Here is a 23954-nt window from a genome sequence, read left to right as displayed (position 1 = left end):
GAATATGAGATAGAGCAGGGCATCATGAACAGAGTTGTTTATGAAAAAGCAGATTCGTCCGAAGGAGCCTTAAGCTCTCATCACAGACACATTGATTAGGAAATTATCTGTTAAAAGTCTAGGGCTCTTAATTCTCGAAACCCACATACGCTGCATCTAAACTGGGGAAATTTACAACCTAATCCTGCAATGAGCTCTGCCCAGATGGGCCCCACTGGCGTTCTGTACAGAGCTCCTTGCAGGAACACTGGCTTAGTCTTAACTTCATATGTAAGTTTAAGAAAACAAAGAAAAGTCTTTAAGATGAATCCTCAAGTATGGCTCTAAACCCTGCATTTCCCACAATCACACTTCACTTACAGATTCCAGTGGAAATATTAAAGGGTTTTCAGAAACACAAATACAGTGAAAATGGCTTAGAGTCAAGCGATTTGAGCCTGACAATCAGCTTTGTGGAATTTTTCATGAAATGTATTAAAAGATTTTATGAAATCTCTCTATAAACATGGAAGGAAAACTGGCAGTTTGGATTTAAATCTTGCCCTGAAGCGACTGAAAAAAACAAGGAAATGTTTGGGTTGCAAACCCTCCAAATATGCTAAATTCTGCACAGAACAAGTAGAGACATGGCCCCTACACTGAAGAATTTACACAAAACACTGAATTAATGCATGAGAGCTAGAAAGTGAAACCAGCTAAAAAGAAAAAATGAACCATTTACCCTGTTTTCCCTGTCCAAGTTGAGAGAAGTACAAAAAAGTAGGGTGAAAAGAATTTTTAGCAGTGAAGGTATTTAGCCATTGGAACAATTTACCTAGGGATGTGTGGGTTCTCCATTACTTTTAAAACAAGGCTGGATGACTTTCTAGAAAATCTGCTCTAGCTCAACCAAAAGTTATGGGCTTGATGCAACAATCACTGGGTGAGTTCTGTGGCCTGCACTATGCAGGAGGTCAGATTAGATTATCCTAATGGCCCCTTTTGACCTTCACATCTATGAATCTAGGTAATCCAAGGTGAGTGTTAAATACATTTATCATATGGCTCTGCAATTTATGACAGATATGACTTTCACAGATGGTGTTTGGGGGTGTGTGTATGTATATATGAACTGAGGTTATAGCTTTGTGATAGATTGCAGAGCCATGTGATAATACAGATTTGTTCTTGACAAACTTCAACATTTGCTGATTTGAAAGCTGAACATTAATTATCCTTGTAAATCAATTTCCTTAGAATGCCTGGAGCATTCCTTATTCATTCTGAATATCTTTATCTAAAGAATTTGACAAAAATATTCCTTGTAAAGGGGGGTTTCAAAATGGCACAAGGAAGGTGCACAGATGCGAATGCCCATCATGCTGCTGCAAGATAATTTCTGAAGTGTAACAAGAAAATAAAATCTTGTTGCTAATTACATAGCTCTTTTCTACAGGACGTGGGGTCTTTGCATCAAAACGCAGACAGTGACCACAAGGCTGACGGTTCTGCTTGCTCATACTTGTGTTTTTCTGCTGTTTTTTTTCTGTTTCTCACTTCTTCCTCATCACATACCTAAAATGGAGTGATCAAAGACATCAAAGGCAGGCCTGATGTGAAAAGTCTTTTCCTGTGGTTTTGTATTGGGGGGACTCTTTTGATGGGAACTTAAAACCAAATAGCAGCAAATATTTAGAGAATGAATTAACCACTTCATTTGGGGATTTTGAGGTGACTGAGCATCTAAGAAGCCTTTGAAAGTTAAAGACCTTTTAACAGAGAACTAAAGCAGGAGAAAAAGGCAAGGCTAAATTTTAGGGCTGTCGATTAATTGCAGTTAACTCATGCGATTAACTAAAAAAAATTATTCACAATTTAAAAAATTAATCGCGATTAATCGCAATTTTAATTGCACTGTTAAACAATAGAATACCAATTGAAATTTATTTAATATTTTGGATATTTTTGTACATTTTCATATATATTGTATTCTGAGTTGTAATTGAAATTGAAGTATATATTGTTTTTTATTACAAATATTTGCACTGTAAAAATGATAAAAGAAATAGTTTTCAATTCACCTCATACAAGTACTGTAGTGCAATCTCTTTGTCGTGAAAGAGCAATTGACAAATGTAGATTTTTTTGTTACATATCTGCACTCAAAAACAAAACAATGTAAAACTTCAGAGCCTACAAGTCCGCTCAGTCCTACTTCTCATTCAGCCAATGGCTGAGACAAACAAGTTTGTTTACATTTACAGGCGATAATGTTGCCCTCTTTTTATTAACAATGTCACCAGAAATGGAGAACAGGCATTTGCATGGCACTTCTGTAGCTGGCATTGCAATGTATCTATGTGCCAGATATGTTAGATAGTCGTATGCCCCTTCATGCTTTGGCCACCATTCCAGAGGACATGCTTCTATGCTGATGACGCTTGTTTAAAAAAATAATACGTTAATTCAATTTTTGACTGAACTCCTTGGGGGAGAATTGTATGTCCCCCTGCTCTGTTTTACCCACATTCTGCCATATATTTCATGTTATAGCAGTCTCGGATGATGACCCAGCACATGTTGTTCATTTTAAGAACACTTTCACTGCAGATTTGACAAAACACAAAGAAGGTATCAATGTGAGATTTCTAAAGATAGCTACAGCACTTGATCCAAGCTTTAAGAATCTGAAGTGCCTTCCAAAATCTGAGTGGGATGGGGTGCGGAGCATGCTTTCAGAAGTCTTAAAAGAGCAATACTCAGATGTGGAAACTACAGAATGTGAACCACCAAAAAAGAAAATCAAACTTCTGCTGGTGGCATCTGACTCAGAGGATTAAAATGAACATGCATTGGTCCGCACTGCTTTGGATTGTTATCAAGCAGAAGCTGTCATTGGCATGGACGCATGTCCCCTGGAATGGTGGTTGAAGCATGAATGGACTTATGAATCTTTAGGGCATCTGGTACATAAATATCTTGCAGTGCTGGCTACAACAGTGCCATGGGACTGCCTGTTCTCACTTTCAGGTGACATTGTACATAAGAAGTGGGCAGCGTTATCTCCTGCAAATGTAAACAAACTTGTTTGTCTGAGCTATTGGCTGAACAAGATGTAGGACTGAGTGGACTTGTGGGCTCTAAAGTTTTACGTTTTTTTATTTTTGAATGCAGTTATTTTTTTTGTTCCTAATTCTACATTTGTAAGTTCAACTTTCATGGTAGAGATTGCACTACAGTACTTGTATTAGGTGAATTGAAAAATACTATTTCTTTTGTTTTTTTACAGTGCAAATACTTGTAATAAAAAATAAATATAAATTGAGCACTGCACACTTTGTATTCTGTTTTGTAATTAAAATCAATATATTTGAAAATGTAGAAAACATCCAAAATATTTAAATAAATGGTATTGTATTATTGTTTAATCGCGTGATTAATTGCGGTTAATTTTTTTAATTGCTTGACAGCCCTACTAAATTTGTTTCACGCTGGCCTTTGATATAATTGAAATGGAATATAACAGGATGCTTTATTCTGGCTCAGGTACACTTCATGAGGGGATGAACAGGGTGGAGGCTTTAATCTACACTTAATATTTACATCTAATATTTTGGCCCTGGCTGGGTGTGTGGCCAGCCCCCACTGTAAATTAGAGCACCCTCAGGGTGCTGTAATTTATGCCTGGGTTTTCTCTGGCCTCATAGGAACCATGAATAAAACAACTATTGTCTGAGGAAAACTAGTGGCAATTTTAATGAGTGAATCACATACTTTGAATCTTTAAACGCAGGCTGCCAGAATGGAGTGAATAATGAATTTACTGCTCACAGAGTTTCCACTAATACCGAATCTTTCATACCATTTGTCCCAGAGGTCAGGCTTCATATTACTGGCTTACGCAATGATTACTGTAAGTTTTTTATTCTCTTTCATTACTTGGGTGGTTGAATTTTGTAGGAGAGTGGGAACTTTTGTATTTTATGTCTTAAGATGGGTAGCTGAAGTGTGGCCCTTACACCAGATGTGGTCCATGGAGTTCTACAGTGAGGCCTATGGGTAATCTCATTTTTCTTACAGGAGTGCAGCCTGTGAAAACTATAGGTCCTAATATGTAATTTCAGGCTGCTTGGATGAAAATGGAGCAGACTGCATGCTGGGAATTATAGTCTCCATGGGTAATACCTCTGTAGTTGTAGTAATTATAATAATACCTAGTTCTTATATACTGCTTTTCATCTGTAAATCTCAAAGTATTTACAAAGGGGATAAGTACTATCATCCCCACTTAATAAAGTCAAGTGCAGAATAGGTGTTATTCTTGGGCTCATAGCAGTTTACCTATGGGCCAGTCCCTCTATTGGGCAAAACTTGAAATCTGGTTGTATTCTGAGATTTAACGGAGGTAGTTTGCTGTTTATATGATATATACATTTTGGGGCAATTTTTCTCCCAGGCCTTTAGCTGATCTTTAGTAGTGCACATGCAAAATTACACAGGAATGTAAATTTGCTTGCACTCTCCACCTGCAAATACCTGGGCAATCACTTTAAAAATTCTAACAATCATGAACACGCAAGTGTTAGAGCTTCCACTTGCAAACTATCTTGTCGCTGCATTTTTTTGTGGATTAACATGAAAACATTTGCATATGTGTATTAGACAAGTTCACTTGTATCTGTGAATGTGCACAATTTTGCTGATGCATAAATTGAGTTTGGGATTCTACCCTGGTTATTTACACTTATTTCACTCAAGCTGTCTGCTCTCTGAGAGTGCAGCATCAGCACAGCTCTGTTCCTGCAAATGATTCCTTATTAGTGTTGGTTTATATTCATTTTTGATGGCAGCAATTTGGTTTACAGGCAAAGTAAAGGAATGACAGATTTAATAATTCTAAAGGGTAACAGCTTTGTTATGAAAATATTAAGCAAGATCCCGCCCTACAGTAAGGTCACTCCATGCTGCTGGAGCAATGCAAAATGACCTTAGAGTTGTGCTAAACAGGCAGATGAGAATTCCCCAGTAAGTGGAGGGAATCCTTGGCCGGTGTAACCTGCTGTAGAGTATAACATCAGACCTAGAGTGTAGCCAATGCTACATTAGTCCTTCCTGGTATAGGTAATGTTTTGAGGGTCTGGCCAAGGTATGTAGAGATCTGACTTACCAGTGTACCAGTCAATGAAAGTTAAAGCAGCTCCTGACCATCACGGTATCACAAGATGTGGAAATATTGCCTGGCGCCATCTTTGCCTGCCCACTCCTGACCCGAACTCTGGAGCTGAGGATGCAGCTCTTTGTCTGATTCTTGTTTTTATAGTGTGTGCAGGGTAAACTTCAGGATTAGCCCTGATGCCTACAAAATAAGGGAAGGATTATAATCCTTTCAGGTAGGGATTTTTTCTTTCTGTGATTGTACAGTGCCCAGCACAGTGGGGCCTTTGGATACTACTGTAATATATATATATTTAATAATAGCCTGCAAGCAAAGGCTTAAGTGGAATCATGTTTGGTGTACTAACTATGAATCTGGGAAAATAACATCTTGTACTCATTCACAAAGGTGGACATGGGAAGGATCCTGGCACTATTAGAGTAACTTGATTCATTTGGTTCTTTCTCTTTAGTGTCCCAATTGAATAATAACCTGCATAATTAAAAACTATCCCCTTACAGGCTTATTAGTAATTTTAACTAATTTTCTTCTAGATCTAAACATCCTGGACTGGAACCAGGAAAATCTCATTGCCATTGCTCTAGGATCTGCTGCCCACATTTGGAATGGGGAAACCCACCGAAGCACTGAAAGAGTTAATTTAAACTCCAGTTTAAAATATATTTCTTCTGTAGCCTGGATAAAAGAAGGAACTTGCCTTGCAGTTGGCACCAGTGATGGAGAAGTGCAAGTACTGGATACCTTACTTTTAGATCCTTTTTTCTGTTTAGATAAAGTGGCCACAAGACAATTCACATCACATAGATTCTTTTTATTAATAAAAAGTTATGAGTAGTGAACCATATAAAATTCAGAAAATCTCTGTTGGAGAGAGATTTATAGCATCTCCTTAAGCAGTGCTGCACCTCACTAAATGCCTTGGTATTACCCACCATTACCTAAAGGTAATGGAGCTCCGAGAGCCACGTAAGAACTTGTAGCTGGGTAAATGATTCAGTCACCCAAGGGCCTCTAGAGATTTTGCAGCCATGAGTTGGAACCTCTCCACACAATTATTTTCTCCAGGGTGCATACTTTTTTTACCATGACTTTCTAATAGATTGCCCTGTGATGTCTGCTTTGATGACATTTGCAATTAGAACCCCGGGCAAAATTCTCCTATCGGATCCACAGAGCAGATCTTGCCCTCAATATTCTGCTGTCCCTATATGTATAGAACTCCTGATACAGTACACCCCAGTTATCCAGAGATCTTGGGGAACACCTGGCTGACACTGTCAGATGAAAGGGATAAGCCAGGAGAGCCAGCCCTACGGGCTTGAAAATCAGTAATTGAAAGAGCACATTAGACAACATTTTCAAGTGTGGATTTCTAGATATCGACACCTAAATTAATGGCTGAATTTTCAGAGGTGGTGAGTAGCTGCACTACTTTGGGAGTAGTGATTTAGGAACCCAAGTGTGGAAGTGTTGGCCGGAGAGCCCAAAACTGAAGTCTTTGTGTGAAGAATGGTTTTCAGGATTGAGCTCTTGACCATCAGCATCATGTCAAATTAAAACTGAATGGTGGAAGAGGCATGGCAGTAAAAAAAATCTTTTTTTACTTGATTTTAGAATTGTATTTTGTGTTTTGTTTTGTCAGTTATGGGACATTGAAACCAAAAAGAGGTTGAGAAACATGTTTGGCCACCTGTCTGTGGTGGGAGCCATGAGCTGGAATCATTATATACTTAGCAGGTGAGCAGTTCAATATATTCATAGGATGCTTTGTCCCACAGCTTTTTCCTATGCTGTTTACCTATCTGCCTACCTATCATGGTCTCATGAGGTGAAATTCACCCTTATGCAGAAGGCCAGCACAATGCCTATCCACCACATAGGTCCCATTTTGAGGACTCAAGTGACAAATAAATGATTGTTAGACGATTTGCTGGCCCTCCGCACAGGGGTAAATTTAATCCCAATTGCCTAACACTTTGTATCTAAGCACTATTTCAGTACAGGGGTTGAGGTAAATCAAACATATTTTCCTCAGCCATTATGGATTTACAATCCACTTCTCTTTATGTTCCCAATTCATTTTCTCAAAGACTTGTAGGGCTGATGAGAGACCTGCCAAAAATTGTAATTATATTTGGTGTTATATTCTCTGCTTTGTAAAGCTTCCATTTCAAAGCCATGTGAAATTCTGATAATTTGGGTTATAAACAGAAACAAAAGCTGTGTTTCATTCATACTTGGTTTACAGCCTTGAACCTTACAGTAAAACTCAAAATAAAACTTTTTACTATCTCTGGACAGTGACACATTTCTGGAGAGTTTTGTGGTTTCACTTTGTGTGACAGTTGATTGTAATACATCTGCTAGATAGCCTACCTACACAATATTCACTAGTTTCAGTTTGCATTTGAACTTTGCCATATGAGACAGATGAAACAGAAACCAATAGGTTACAAATCTATCTGAACAGAAAATGACAGTAAGATTCAACAATGCGCATATGAACAAACACTAACAAATTGATCCGTTTCTGAGGGTTAAAATTAATCTACGAATGCTCTACTTATCATTTCTTAGCAAATTCTCCATGCCATTGCAGGTCCTCACATATAAGGAAATCTTTGTGCATGATGACATACACCCTGCATACCATGTGATGAGACTTGACATATGCTACCCAAATTTGCCCTGTGGAGCCAGTATCATTCCATAGAATATTAATGAATTAGCGGTCTTCTAATTCCCCTTAAAGTATCCAGAAGAAGGTATCACCCCAAACCCACAATAAACAGAAATCTGCCATTTTGTAGCCGTGTACTTAAGCCACCACTTTAGCTTATCTTGTTGGAATCTATTCAGGCATTTGGGTGCTTCATTAATTTCAAGAATTTAGTATGTCAATATAACACAGGCTAATGAAACACTCTCTTTACCTTACAAATCACTCATTCCTTTTTGCATTTATGTTAACAAGAGGCTACAAGTCAAAGTGATACTTGACTTGCATATGAACAACCTAAGAATAAAAGCCTGTCTTGAAAGAAAAGCTCAGCACAAAGGGGCTATGACAATTTACTCTATGGGATAGTTTGCTGTAATTATTATATAGACCAGATCTTCTTGTAGTAATGTCAGATGCCTGGCTTTACCAAGTAAGGAAAGTTATTATTAATCTAGATGGTAGTTTTCCCAGTCTGGTCAGAATGAATTTATGAATGACCTATGGAAGGATCTCTCATTTTGCCACTGATTTGCTGGAGTCCTTTGCTGCGTAGAGAATGTTATCAGCAGCAAGACATTTTAAAATATTATTAATTTGCCTGATGTTTTTGTGCTGTATAATAACCATGCCACCAAGAACCAGACTGTGACCCTGGCTATGCTCCCAGGGTAGTAAGGGAGCCCCCTTAGTCCCCTGGGGGCCATTACTTGCCTTCCTATAGGAGGATATATCAGGGTTCAGGAGAGGGTGCAGCCTTGGATCCATTCCCCAAAATGCCAGTCAGTGCAGCTGAGCCAGCATGGCAGGGAAAGTAAATGGAGCCAGGTTTGTGGTTGGTACAGATTACCTCTCACCCTGCAGGAGCTGGGGAACCTGCGACCTGATGGTGACTCTGTGAGTCAAGGTCTGGTTCCTGATGTGTTCCCCAGGCTATGCAACTATGTACTGCCCCTTAGCTGGGAGTCATGGCAAAGTCACAATTGACCTTGCAACATATGGTTTGAGGATTGGCCTGCTAAATCCAGGGTTGTGAGTTCAGTCCTAGAGGGGGCCATTTATGGATCTGGGGCAAAAATTGGGGATTGGTCCTGCTTTAAGCAGGGGGTTGGGCTAGATGACCTCCTGAGGTCCCTTCCAACCCTGATATTCTATGAAGTATTTCACAATACAGAAAAAATGGCTGAGTGCTTTTCTTAGGGATGATGGAAGTGATTGAATTGAATTGTTTATAGGTGGAAATTGGTAACATACACTAGACTATCTCTTCAGTTAAGTGCAATGTGTAATGGAGAACAATTAATCTCCCTGACCTGGGCTGGGCATCCACTTTTCCCTGTTCCATTGTATGGCAGCACTACAACTTGAGTTCGCTTTTGACACTGGCTTGTTTTGCCTTTGATTTGTCACCTTGTTACTGTATTTGACATACATGATCCCCCTCCCCCATTGTTGTGTTCTGCTTCTGAAGCCACAGAAGACTTGTGAATTTGCAAACATATCTGAGCTCTATCTTGCTAAATGATGCTGTCTCCTGTCATCTACAGTGGTTCAAGACTAGGATTAATTCATCATCATGATGTTCGGATTGCTCAGCACCATGTAGGGACCCTTTGCCATAACAAGCAGAGTATTTGCAGCCTGAAATGGTCCACAAACAACAAGCTGCTGGCAAGTGGGTCCAGTGATGGTCTATTGAATATCTGGCCTAATGACCCCGGTGCAACAGTGCATTGCAAGCCATTGAAAGCCATACCCCATGCCTCAGCAGTAAAGGTACAAAGGAAAACTGCTCTATTATTTTATTTCACATATAGTACATTTAACAGAGAGAATAGATATTTTTCTAAACATATTTCCATGCAGTATTATTGCTGATGCAGTAAAACTATGACCTGAATAAAAGGCTGTCAAGATAAAATAGTGTAGCCTTTTATTTTATTTAAAGTGAATTTTGTAATGTGGTATTATACCACCGTGGGTTTCAAGCTTAACAGAAAGAAAAGGAGTACTTGTGGCACCTTAGAGACTAACCAATTTATTTGAGCATAAGCTTTCGTGAACTACAGCTCACTTCATCGGATGCATACTGTGGAAAGTGTAGAAGATCTTTTTATACACACAAAGCATGAAAAAATACCTCCCCCCACCCCACTCTCCTGCTGGTAGTAGCTTATCTAAAGTGATCACTCTCCTTACAATGTGTATGATAATCAAGGTGGGCCATTTCCAGCACAAATCCAGGGTTTAACAAGAACGTCTGAGGAAGGAGGGGCGGGGTTGGAAAACAAGGGGAAATAGGTTACCTTGCATAATGACTTAGCCACTCCCAGTCTCTATTCAAGCCTAAGTTAATTGTATCCAATTTGCAAATGAATTCCAATTCAGCAGTCTCTCGCTGGAGTCTGGATTTGACCAGTTGGAGAACACTTCAATCTCTCTGGTCACGCGATTACAGACATGAAAGTTGCGATATTACAACAGAAAAACTTTAAATCCAGACTTCAGCGAGACTGCTGAATTGGAATTCATTTGCAAATTGGATACAATTAACTTAGGCTTGAATAGAGACTGGGAGTGGCTAAGTCATTATGCAAGGTAACCTATTTCCCCTTGTTTTCCAACCCCCCCCCCCTTCCTCAGACGTTCTTGTTAAACCCTGGATTTGTGCTGGAAATGGCCCACCTTGATTATCATACACATTGTAAGGAGAGTGGTCACTTTAGATAAGCTATTACCAGCAGGAGAGTGGGTTTGTGTGTGTCTGTGGTGGTGGTGGGGGGGTGAGAAAACCTGGATTTGTGCTGGAAATTGTCCAACTTGATTATCATACACATTGTAAGGAGAGTGATCACTTTAGATAAGCTATTACCAGCAGGAGAGTGGGGTGGGGGAAGGTATTTTTTCATGCTTTGTGTGTATAAAAAGATCTTCTACATTTTCCACAGTATGTATCCGATGAAGTGAGCTGTAGCTCACGAAAGCTTATGCTCAAATAAATTGGTTAGTCTCTAAGGTGCCACAAGTACTCCTTTTCTTTTTGCGAATACAGACTAACACGGCTGTTACTCTGAAGCTTAGCAGAGTGAAAGTCACCTCTGCTACTTGCTTTAGATTTAGAGTGTCTAGGAACACATAAAGACTAAAGGTAGTGACCACACAGACATTCAAAAGTACAAGGGCTAGTCTCTTTTACAAGTTTTATTAAAGTTACAATTAAAGTTATGATTGTCCAAGCATATAGAAATTTTATACAGACCTATGCACAAGTCACAAATGTAGTTATACTCGCATCCTTAACAATCGTGTTTAGGGTCAAGGGGTTTCTCATGAATTGCTCATCAGCAGAGGGATGGTTCCTGCTGGAGTTTCCCATAGGGAGCTCAATTTTCCCGCTCTGGGCACCCTCTTTTTATAATGTAATTCCGTAGCGCACTCTGCGGTTGGGGCATGTGTTAGAAAAATGTGCTTACTGGGTATCTTATAAGCAAAAATTACTCTTACGTTAATTTCACCCATTGGTACATCTTTTCCCATAATCTTAGGGCATCGGGTTAACATTTCTTATCTCTATGGCCTAGCATGGCTAAGCTAAAATCTTACAGGCCTGAGCCTGTAGGCCTTGTGTTTCAGCCCTAATTACATAGATATCTAATGCATGATTGTTCCTTCTAACTACTGATCAATTTTATACTTCTATAATCCTACAACTTACTCTATTTAATATACAATGATTATATATGACATAACTTGTTAGTTAATCCTGGTCACACAATAAATGAACAATAAACTAAAATCATTGGCTACAATAGTACTTCTTCCATTGCTGTACATGGACTTTTAAACTTTTAGGATTGCCCAATAGTCCTGCTTAAGTTCTGCTACCCAGAATGCACTAAAGTTAATTTCAGACACCAGTTCCCCTAATGAATCATTCTAGACCACAAGTAAGTTATTAGCAGTTTTTGCTGGTGCTATGGTTTCTCAGATGTTTTCCCCCCACCCTTTCCATTTAGGAGCTATTTTAACTATGATGCCAAATAAAAATAAAATGTACAGAAACAAAAACAGTAGCTCAGGATCAGAGGACTAATACAAAAACGTTCTGCCACTTCTAGAAGAGAAGCATTAGAATAAAATTGTAGCTATTCTCCTGGAATTTTTAAAGAACAAGGTGTTTTCCTCCCCCTCATAACCTTGCTTTCCTTCCTGGGTGTAACATCTGGTGACAATGGTTATGATGGGATGCGTAATGAGGGGAAGCACTAGATGATTGAAAGTGTGGGGCCTAGATTTTTATGGGCTCCTTAATCTTTAAAATACCTGAATCTGTGGAAGAGTAGAGACAGCAGAAAGCAGCAATAGGAGTTGGGGGAACCCAGGTTTTATGGGCTGTGCATCCCTGAAAATAGTTTGAAACTGCAATGGAACAGCAGCAGTAAAAGGTACTGGCAAGCAGCTGAAAATTGGTGGTATAATTGGTGTGTTTTATTGGCACTCCACCAGGTATAGTCTGCAACTTAGGAGTAGGCAAGAAGCAGTTTGAAGAAGTCCTAGAAGCCTGGAAGCATACAGGTCATAAAGAGTGAGGTGCTGCTGCAGTCCTGTCTGGCCTTAAAATCTATGGATATATGAAACACAATGTATAAGCAACAGCCGGAGCCAAGGGAACCTGAATTTATTGGCTTACATGGAAGTAGTGAGGCCACAGTGAAGCATTGGCAATGGGGGCCTGAAGCAGTGGCTGGAGCTGAGGGAGCCTACATTTGTGGTTTCCCTGGAAGAAGTCTGGGCTGAGTTAGGTGTGTATGCATTGGGATGGGGAGCAGAAGCACTTCGAGTTCTGACCCAGGGGTGTTCTGAGTGACTGTGCTTCATTTCTCCAATCCATTTTATAGGCAGAATCAGTTACATTCCCCATTTCCCCTCTTCCAGCTAACCACCTTTTAATCCAGCATCTTATCTATTTACTTTCCTTTAGGCTATGAACTGGTGTCCATGGCAGTCAGAAATCCTTGCCACAGGAGGTGGAATGAAGGATGGATTTTTACGTGTCTGGGACATAAACACTGGGAAAATCATTGAAACCACAGACACAAAATCGCAGGTGAACGCATAAAATGTCTTCAAACTTAAGCTCTGTGAGCTGCACTCTCCTCGTACAGCTATATTCTTCAGGCAAAATCCCATTGACTTCAATGGGAGTTCTGTGTACAGAGTGGCTGCAGGGTTCTGTCTGTCTGTCTATGCATTTCTACTACACTCAGTGCTGTGTTATCTCGTTGTGCTCAGGATCAGTTCATTCATGTGCCAGTCATCACCACCCCTGTTTCCTCACAACTTTTAATTTGGTCGGAGAGGAGGTAACAGGGAAGTGGTCTCACAGCAGAGCCATGTGCTATCCATCAACCCTGGTATTGACCAAATGCCTAACGAGGAGAGGAAGATGTGAGAGAAGCAAGTTTCTCAGGAAGCATGAGAGCACTAGAGCGGGGAGAAGCATGAGGAGTCAGAGAACAACAATCAGTCTCTGTAGGTTGAATATGAGGAGACAGTGGTCCAGATTCTCAAGTGTTGTAAATTGTCATGGCCCCATTGATTTCCCTGGAGCTATACTGATTTCCATGAGCTGAGGCTCTGGCTGAGGATTTTGTTTTTAGATCTGGCAGGATGTCACCCTTTTTAGAAAGGATGATAATGTAGCTGCACTCAGTAACAGTCGCTATAGAGGGAAAACAAATAATCCTTTCATGAATATATAACTATTTTTCTGTTGTTGCTCAGGAACTTGTACATTTTGAGCATTTACTAAGAACATTGTCAGTCTAAAAACAGTTGAATGGTACATGTAGATCCTTTAAAAAATTTAAATGATTTTTTAAATTACACTAGATTTGCTCCCTGTTCTGGTTACCCAAAACCAATGAATTAATGACTGGACAAGGCCTTCCTAAAAATCAGATGAAAATATGGAAGTATCCCACACTTACAAATTCAGCTGATCTCTATGGTAAGTATTTCAGTAAACCAGTTTTTATCTCTCTAGTTGCACTTTCTCTCTCTCTCTCTCTCTCTCTGTAATCTATGCATTTACACACACACACACACATAATTAAATAAAACAAGCTAAAAAGCAGCCTTTTCAGTCACACACACAAACAGGTGTGATTGAATATACTTTGACTATTTTATATTGAATATACACAAACTCGGTGTGCTCATGAATGAATATCTATATACAATATATATATATACATACTATATATGTGTATCTAATTATCTATCCATGTGCACACATGCACACACAATGGATGTCTATGTATGTGATTGGAAAGGCTGTGATTTAGCTTATTTAACTTAATGAACTACCTCTATAAAAATACTTTTTTGGCAATGGGATTCCTTTACATCAGCATATATTATGCCGGAGGCCATTTAAGACCCAGTCTGAAGGTACCCACCATTTCTCCCTCTTCTGTAGGTCCCACAGTCCAATTTCACTGAGCATGGAGGACTGGATAGAACTCTTGTTTCATCTCTGTCGCTCAAAAATTAGCTGACATGGACACTACAAAGCTTTCCAAGACTTATCCCTTCTTCCTTCTGTGGGGTTGAGTGAACTAATGCAGGACTGCTCCCATCCTGTTCTGGCCTGGAAGACATAGTCCACAAGCTGACTGTGGATATTGAGTCTAGCAGCTCAGAGTGCTACCTGTAGAACACTAGGCCAGCAGCTGCTTCCAAAATAACTTTTGAAATAATTCTTTCCACAGGTCTATTTGCTAATTAGCTTTTTTGTTTGTTTTAATGAATGACTTTGACCTAATAGTGCAAAGGAATGTGTGTCATGTACCGTAGTGACAGCTAGAATGAGTGTGTTTTCCTTTCTGCTATGTGAACGGTGTTTCATGAGGCTGTGGTGCAGCAATACGTCCTATTAGAGTCTTTTCTTGCAATCTGTGCTTCTGTTAGCTGTCACTCCCATATGTTAAGTTACAGATCATCACTTGTTTCGGCATAATCTGAAACAATTCAGCACAGGCATCCAAAATTAAATTAAAACACATGTCCAGTTTATGTACAAAAACGCACACAGATTTGTATACCTAAGTGGGTAAGCATTTACTGCAGTTCCATTTGTGTGTCAAGTATTTGCATGCTCAATGGCAAGTTATCGCTAACATGGTTTTCTTTTTTTTGTATAATAAGAGTGTCTGTTCATTTAAAAATACTTTTTCTGGCACATTTTGGGTGCACTTTTGTGCAGTCTTTAATCACTGATACACACTGGCTGGCTTTCTTACCACTCTATGCCTTTCTACCATGGTACTGATAGTAAATCTGAATCCATTTTCATCCATTAGGGTTGCACTGGGTGAAATTCAATCCTGAGGTGAAATTCATCCCCATGCAGCATCCGCATAAAGCCTGTTGAACACCTAGATCCCTCTTTATTTTGAGGGGTTAAGAGGAACGATTATGGTGTATACTCCACAGAGTCTCTGTGGGGGTCCAGCCAAGCAAGTGGCTGCAAAAATACATTCCTATGCGTCTCTTGTGTGCCGGCAACTTGGTTCCAACACCAGCCTATGGGGGACTGGCATCAGTGGTCAGATTGAAGGTAAAATGGGGGAGGGAACTGATGCATACTTATACATATGTTATGGCCACAGTATTCTTGTGCAATTGGCAGAGAAGGCTGAAGAATGACTTGTTATATTTGTCAGGTTTCAGAGTAACAGCCGTGTTAGTCTGTATTCGCAAAAAGAAAAGGAGGACTTGTGGCACCTTAGAGACTAACCAATTTATTAGAGCATAAGCTTTCGTGAGCTACAGCTCACTTCTTCAGATGCATCTGAAGAAGTGAGCTGTAGCTCACGAAAGCTTATGCTCTAATAAATTGGTTAGTCTCTAAGGTGCCACAAGTCCTCCTTTTCTTTTTGTTATATTTGTGGCACTATCGGTTTAAACTTTTGCTTTACATTCAGTCGGTAAGTACAATCTGAGACTTTTCATGTGTTTGAATAGCATATGTTTAAAAAGCCTGAATGCATATGGAAATTAAACCTGCTTTTGCTTTAACTTTTGATAAAAACTCAGCTCTCATGCTTACATATGAAACACTCAGCACACAAGTGACATTTGCTACAGCAGCACAGTCACCCGGGGTCACTCCATTTCCTCTTGAGTTTTACCTCTTCACAATGGAAACTAATTTTCTTAACTGTGAAGACCAGATAATTATGAACCAGAAGAAGTTTCTACTGAAGGGGACTCTGCCCTGTTATAAGCATATGGAGTTAAGAGAGAAAATTGATTATATATATATATATTATCCAAGAAACCCTTAGTCACACGAGTTTCACAAGAAAGAAAGTAACAGATGAGTCATTATTGGGTTTCAGTTTTTAGAGGCTGGATGGTGCTGAGCACCTCACTTGATGGGCTGAGCTTCTGCAGCTACCGTTGAATTTAGTCAGAGTTGAGGTTGCTCATACCCTGCAGGTTCAGAATACAACACCAGTGGAATAGAACCATCTTTTTAAAAACTTTGAATCCATTCTTTGGGTATTTCTGGTAAGTCTCTGACTCTTTTCCTTCTGTGTTTATTATAGCTGCCCAGAGGAGACTGTGTTAAGAATTCTTTGCAATGCAGACTCATTCCCACTCACATGCACTCAGCATAGGACTGCCCATCCTGCACTCTTGCTTAATGATCCAGTAAGGAAGCAAAGCCTGAAAACTAATCCATAGTGGAAATAAATTAGTGACAGTCGCACTTTAATATTAAGCCTTGGGCAAAATTCCAGCCTAAGGGCACTACTACAATTAAACACCTGCGGCTGGCCTGTGTCAGCTGATTTGGTCTCACGGGCCGCAGCTAAGGAGTTGTTTGATTGTAGTGTGGACGTTGGGGCTTGGGCTGGAGGACTGAGCTCTGGGACCCTCCCGTCTTGTGGGGTTCCAGAACCTGGGCTCCGGCCTGTGTAATTAAACTGCCCCTTAGCCCGAGCCCTGAGTCAGCTGACACGGGCCAGCCACAGGTTTTCAGCTGCAGTGTAGACATACCCTTAGAGTCTCTGCCAAGTGACATCAGCATCAGTACTGCTCTAATTTGCTCTAAGTCAACATGGCCACAAGAGGCCATTCCAGCAGCCTGGCAGTACTAAGGGACAGTATCTAAGGGACTCGTATGGCCCTCGTTGCCATCTGAGCATCTCATCTTTTTAATGTATTTATCCATACAACATCCCTGTGAGGTAGGGAAGTGTTGTTATTCCCATATTACAGATGGAGACTGAAGCACAGAGAGGTTAAGCAAGTTGCTCAATGTCACACAGGAAGTCTATGGCAGACCAGGGAACTGAACCAACTCTCCTTAATCCCAGTATAATACTTGTCCATCTTTCCGCTATGGCTCTGTCTGAATTTTCTCAGCTATGCCTGCATGCTGGGGGAATCCTTACATAACCAGGTAAGCCAGTTTTGCAGCTTTGTGCTGATGGAGTGGGGCAAAGTAGCCACAGCAGCCAGCCAGAATCTTGTCCCTAATTTTTTCTATAACCATGGGTGCACTCAAGATACAACTCCAATAAATTATTGTGTAGGAGCTTTTTCAAGAGGGCTTTATAGTGCAAATAACTCAGAAGTTGGAGACACTATCTCATAACTGCTGAATCAGTGGCAAAGTGTTTGAGAAGCATGTGCAGCCACAGGAGAAAGATCAGTAGTGAGGCACATTACCAGTCATAGATTAGACACATATTTTGACTGCAGTGGAGAATCAAGAGTTCAGGTTTAAAACTAAGTGGCATAATATTCTCCTTTGAGAGAAAAGCCTTGCGGAGCTTTTGTAAAGTCCTGATAGTTCAAATGTGACCCCAATAAGAGGAAAATTTTGCTTTCAGCTTTTTCTTAGTGTAAAACTGCTGTAAATCTTAGGCTTGCTCAAACCAAACAGCACATCCTATGCAACATGTTGTGCAGCTGTAGTTATAGTAAACAAGCCTTACCACGGGTGGGCAATTTTCAAAATGGCAAAGAGTTCTCATTTTAAAATCATGACATCTCCCTGATCTCTGTTATAAATATTGTGGTTTTGTTTTGTAGGTCATAAAGGAAGAGTCTTGCATGTAGCACTGAGCCCAGATCATAGCAGGATCTTTTCTCTTGCGGCTGATGGAATGGCTTGTGTGTGGAAATACTGCTAATCTGGCGAAAGCAAGGACTTTCAGGAGGATTATTCTAGTTAGTTGTGGCAACTTTTTTCCATTGACTTTTGAAAATGAGCAGTTAAAGGTTTTTGGCAATGACAGTAATATAACAAATCTGCATTCTTTCCAAATGAAACATGGAATAAAGATAACACCTTTGTTCAAGAGAAAGCACTCTTCTAGTTAGTTCATTATCACATGGAACGTGCTTGAGCCCAAACTGCCCATGCTTTAGATGAAAAACATTCTAACTCTGATTAATAATATCACATTTGTTTTCCTTAAACCCATAACACATGCACAGAGAGCCAACACGAGGACTATGCACCAATTAAGTCTCACTTAATGCCTTGTTTTGAGCCATAGGCCTAATGAAAAGTTCTATATTGGCCTATTCTCAGGAGTACAGTCCATTAGGGTATGTCTACACAGCCCACAGAAGCAAGCCTCTCAGCCTGGGTTGACAGACTTGGGTTAGCAGGGTTTGTGCTAGCACAATAAAAATAGCTGTGTAAACAGTACTTTGAAGTTGGAGCTCAGATTCTGAAACCTAGGGAGGCTTTTATTAAACCCCACCCCTCTGTATTTCAAAAAGTTTTTAACATCTAAAATAATAAATGCATAATAATCATAATTATATGGTCTTTTTGTAACTTACTAGTCAGTTACTTGTCTATGTCCAGGAAACAGAGGCTGTGAGTCTGTGTGGCTTTTGGCTTAAGCTGTGGTGACTTACGTCTTTTGTTTTAGAGGTCACCAGTTTGATCCCCTGCATTAGCAAAGATTATAGCTATCATAGTTACATAGTTTCATACTTGCTGGGGCAAACTCTCTTTGATTTTTTAGTAAGACTTTGCCTGAATAAGGACTGAATACTGACATAAGCTAAATAAGGACTGCAGGATTTGGCCCAGTGATCAGCAACCTCTCATTCAAAGCATTTTAAAGCCTTTGCAACTCCATGGATGTCTCTGACGTTCTCCTTCCACCATCTGAAAGCAGGAGAAGCAATGGACTTGGAATGGGCTAATGAGAGACAAGAGAGAAGGAAAGGCTTGCCTCTGTTCCCAAAAAGACCCTTGAAACATTTTTTGTGTGTGAAAAGAGCCCTGTAGGAGTAGAAACTCATGGCCCTTTCTGTCTGAAAAATATTAGAATAGAATAGAATGGTTCCTGTAACTCAGCTGGGGAGGTGGGAGTTGAGATGAGTGATATAAAGTCAGCCCATGGTTTTCAGACAGAAAAATTCAGCTGCGGTGGAATGGGTGACGAAAGGCAGACAATGTTAAGGGGGCTGCAGAGGCATCTAGAAATGAATCTACGATGGTCACATCTTTTATTCTCATCCATAATTTAAAACCACATCTCTGCTGTTTGTAAATCACGTAAGAACTGACTTTAGGGCTGGAGAGCAGACACCACCAGTCGCATTTTCTCAGATGTCACAAGCACATCAAAAGTTGTTCATTTACAAAAAGTGTGATATAGCCCAAAACCTCTGGTTTAGTGGCCACCTATTGTGGTCTTACTTCAAAGCAGGTTGGAAAATAAGAACTCTTTGGTGGTGCACGTAGAAATAACTACAAAAAAGCTGAGGTCTAAGAACAGGAAATTATTAATTCAGAGTTTGTCTTCCAGTATGAACATGGCTATTGCAGCTGATTTTAACAAGCATTTAAAATCTGTGACCAGAATAGTGATTTTCCCCCCCTCTCAGTTGCAGGAAAAGCAGAGGGAACAGTAAACTGTGAATTTGTTTATTTTCTCCTACTTATTTCTGGGATTTTTTCCCATTTTTCTGTTGGGGAAGTTTGAACATCATAACCTCACCAACTAGATTAGGGGAGATATTTGTTTTGAATCTGATCATACTTTGCTTGATAAATTGGAAGGGGATTCTCAGAAAATACAGTGCTGTGAGGCTGATCCTTTCTCTTTCTTACATTGCAGAGGTCCTTAAAATGTGAAATCTTGATTTATTCTAATTTTTCCATTGGCATTACATTTAATGGTGACGTGGGAACTTGTTTCTCTCCTTGGGCTGTCAGAGTTAGTATTTGTTAAGCTTCTGAGCACACAGCAAAGCCCATCTTTTTTCTCTCTTTGCTAAGACTGTTGAGAATGAAGTAGATTGAGATGGATATATTTATGGGCAGTCCTTTTTCTATGTGTATGTTGTGTCTTTTCATTTCTAGTATCGGTACCCAGAACACTGGATGGGTACCTAGAGACGTATTTAAATAAATAATTAAATTAAATTACATTAAATTAATGCACTAATGAATGCATCCATCTTAAGTATTCATGTATTAAAAAACACAATAAAAAGACTGTGGAATGTTTTTGTTGTTACTGCCTTTTGTGACATGGATGTGATGTAATTTAGCACTTCTGCCATAGATGGAACACTGTAGAATGAGTATCAGAACAAAGAACTGCACAAAAATTATGTCTACAAATAGCAGTCTCTTGAACTTTTGAATAATCTGTTCAAGGATTGCATCCTCCTGGATTCTCTAGAATATAACAAGGTTGTTCTCAGAGTGCTGCATAACTGAAGAGATTAGAAAATTTAGATCCATGGAGCTCTTCGATTAGCTTACAGTATAACCTACTGAAATGTTCACGAAAGAACAGACATGGGGTTTGCTTGCTTAAATTCATCACCTTATCTTACATGCATCAGGCCTTCACTGCTACAGGATGGTCTGCTGTGATGATTCAATGATTAAATGATTATGCCTGTTCATTTCTCACTGGCTACCTCATTAGCTTGTAGTAAGTGGAAATCATTGCATTCTAGATGGCAACATGTCATTAGCTAATCATGGGTTTCAGAGTAGCAGCTGTGTTAGTCTGTATTCTCAAAAAGAAAAGGAGTACTTGTGGCACCTTAGAGACTAACCAATTTATTTGAGCATAAGCTTTCGTGAGCTGTAGCTCAAATAAATTTGTTAGCTAATCATGGTCACTCTTCCCTATCTATCCAATAAACTTTTATTGGCCATTGCCTAGAGGGGGAGATCTGATCGGAATGGGTGCTGTTTTCTTGATCTGAAGATCTTTCCAGTTTAGGTGAGAGGGCATTTCAGTATCCAGGCTCACTAGTGTCTTTGCTGTAAATGCCAACAAGTTTAAACAGCGACAGAGGTATTTAGGTTATTTTTACTATGTGAATCCTGAGCCACTAGGAATGATGCTGAGTCCAACTGATCTTACAGAAGCCATCAAACAACATTCAGGTAAAATAATTGCTATTCACCAGAATCAAACTGGGGAAGATTCAAGACATTTCCCTAGAGAAGGAAGGCTTCATATTTTGTGCATGCTTATCACATGTCTTCTAGCCCAGCACGTCTCTTAGACCTTTACTATGCCAGACCCCCTCTTTCCTAGTCTCCTGGGTTCTGTTGTGCTAGGAGGACCATGAACTAGGGTGACCAGACAGCAAATGTGAAAAATCGGGACTGGGGTGGGGGGTAATAGGAGCCTATATAAGAAAAAGACCCCAAAATTGGGACTGTCCCTATAAAATCGGGACATCTGGTCACCTTACCATGAACTTTATCTGACTGTGAAATGGAGAAAGGATGAATCTTTGGTTTTGAGCAAATTGTTGTTTTTAATTGACAAGTATGGTGTCTCTAACATCCAAAATGAAGGTAAAGAGAAGGAGCAGATTAGAAGAAAAGAAGAATGAGAAAATGCTACAATAAGGCGAAAATAAGAAAATGACAACAAAACAAAGAGTGGACAGAAAGAACAGAGAGTGAATTAAGGGGAGTTTGTGGGGAGAGAGAAACACAAGATAGAAACAGTCCCAAATGGCAAGTGTCTTTGAATATCAACTACATATTTTCCTTTACATTTTTTACTTTAAAAATCTTTATATCTTTTTCTCTCTACTTGGATTTTTAGAATCACTTCTGCACTAACCACCGGCTTTGTGCTGGTAAGAGAAAAAGAAATTGTTCAGACTTTTATTCAATAGAGTACGATTAATTTTATTCCCTCTGTTTAGGCAGAATATTTTGGGTGTAAATTCCAGTCACTGGGCCAAATTCAGCTCTCAGATACATTGGTGTAATCCCATTTGGCCTGGTATCCTTCTATCCTCCCTTATTTACCCACTATGTGTGTATGTGGTTCTTTTTACAGAAGAATAAGTTAAATAAGTAATAGCAGGAAATATGATTCCTAACTGAAAGCAGTGGTTAAGCACTGGAATAAATTGTCTAGGGAGGTTGTGGAATCGGAGGTTGTGGAATCTCCATCATTGGGGATTTTTAAGAGCAGGTTGGACAAACACCTGTCAGGGATGGTCTAGATAATACTTCGTCCTGCCTTGAGTGTAGGGGACTGGGCTAGATGACCTCTCAAGGTCCCTTCCAGTTCTATGATTCTATGTAAAAACTATTTTTAGGAGGAAAAATACTAAATACTGCAAGTACTGACTTGGTGCAATAGAAACACTCATGAAATATTGAACAGAGATTTTTGTATTTGGAACTTTTAGTAAGAAACTTAGTTTCGGCCCCAGGAATTTAAAGTTCTCTGTCTTCCCTACCCACATCAAATGCTATTGGTATGACAACATGCTTTTTTTTTTTTTTAAACTCCAGCAATATGTCAGCTGATGCTATATGCATGGCTGGTTTTAGTCTCTGTTTTGCTATGTTGTGTATCATCTTCAATGCTTAATGGCTCATAAAGAATGCAACAAGATGACATTTTAATTAAAATCATATGCAATATATCTCCACCCATTAAATATTCTTTTCCCTCTCATAAATCTGTTAGCTATTTCCTATTGCTGGAGAAAAAACTCTGAAGATATTTATGGAACTGGAAGTGGCTGAGTTTATCAGTATGCACATGACAATACATCATTTTGGATCACAATCCTGTTGCTGGAAATGTTGGAAAAGTGGTCTGATCATTTCATGGCTAAGATATCACTGAAATCTAGCTAACTACTGACACTATAGTCATGAAATAGGACTTTTATATTTTACCAGCTAGTATTTATTATACTAATATTTTATCTAACCAGAGAAATTGTCTATCATTTCACTTGAGGGTTTTATGTAGGTGTGACACTCTGTACCTTAAAGTAGCACCCTGGAACCTCCATATTTACCACTGTCATATAATTATGATATGTTTTGTACAAAGTATGCCTTGTGAGGTATCATGTTAAAAGTCTTAATCAGTTGAACATTAATATCATGTTGGATCGTATGTACTGTCATTGTATGTGAACTTATGAGGTATTGCTATATATGTAACTGAAATATGTTGTGAGGTTGGGAACACCCACAACCAGCCTTTCAGTTGCAACAAAGGTGGTCCCATCAAGAAAACAATCCGCTATCCCCGAGGCTCCTTAGAGAAGGCATGTACTCAGTGGAGACGGCTTGACCAATGGGGACTGACTGACCCCCAACGTCACAGCAAGGATCTTTCTAGCAGCTGGAAGAAGGTATGAAAAGAGAGACAGTGACATCATCAATTGGCATCTCTCCCCCACCATCTCAACAGCGGGAAGAACATCTGGAAGAAAAAGATTTTGAACTGGGGAAGAGTGGTCCCAGGCTGGAAGGGTGTCTAGTCTATGTATTGAGGAACTGTAAGCTGCTTGTACCATCTGTTAGGGTGAGACATTGCTTGATTCAAATCTTGCTTAGTCTGTTCAAGTTAGAATTTAGACCGAATTTCTATTTTATTTTTTAGGTAAGCAGCTTTGATCTCTTTGCCTGCTACTTATAATAATTTAAAAGCTATCTTTCTGTAGTTAATAAATCTGTTCATATTTTATCTAAAACAGTGTGTTTTGGTTGAAATGCCTGGGGGGAATCTAAGCTCA

General features: G+C 39.5%; 1 protein-coding gene across 1 annotated transcript in view; it reads left to right on the top strand.

Annotated features, from left to right (window-relative positions):
- Positions 1–18128, top strand: part of CDC20B (cell division cycle 20B) — a 52560-nt gene extending 34432 nt beyond the window's left edge. The window contains exons 7-13 of the mRNA XM_073346180.1: positions 3773–3892; positions 5689–5885; positions 6798–6892; positions 9422–9650; positions 12856–12981; positions 13767–13884; positions 17985–18128. Of these exons, the coding sequence (XP_073202281.1) occupies positions 3773–3892; positions 5689–5885; positions 6798–6892; positions 9422–9650; positions 12856–12981; positions 13767–13884; positions 17985–18085 (986 nt within the window). The 3' untranslated portion in view covers positions 18086–18128. The remainder of the gene's footprint in view (positions 1–3772; positions 3893–5688; positions 5886–6797; positions 6893–9421; positions 9651–12855; positions 12982–13766; positions 13885–17984) is intronic.
- The last annotated feature ends 5826 nt before the right edge of the window (positions 18129–23954 follow it).

The sequence above is a fragment of the Lepidochelys kempii genome, chromosome 5 (assembly GCF_965140285.1).
Source record: "Lepidochelys kempii isolate rLepKem1 chromosome 5, rLepKem1.hap1, whole genome shotgun sequence".
NCBI lineage: Eukaryota > Metazoa > Chordata > Testudines > Cheloniidae > Lepidochelys > Lepidochelys kempii.
The sequence above is the reverse complement of the archived record's forward strand: the minus strand, read 5'-3'. Positions and strand labels throughout refer to the sequence as shown.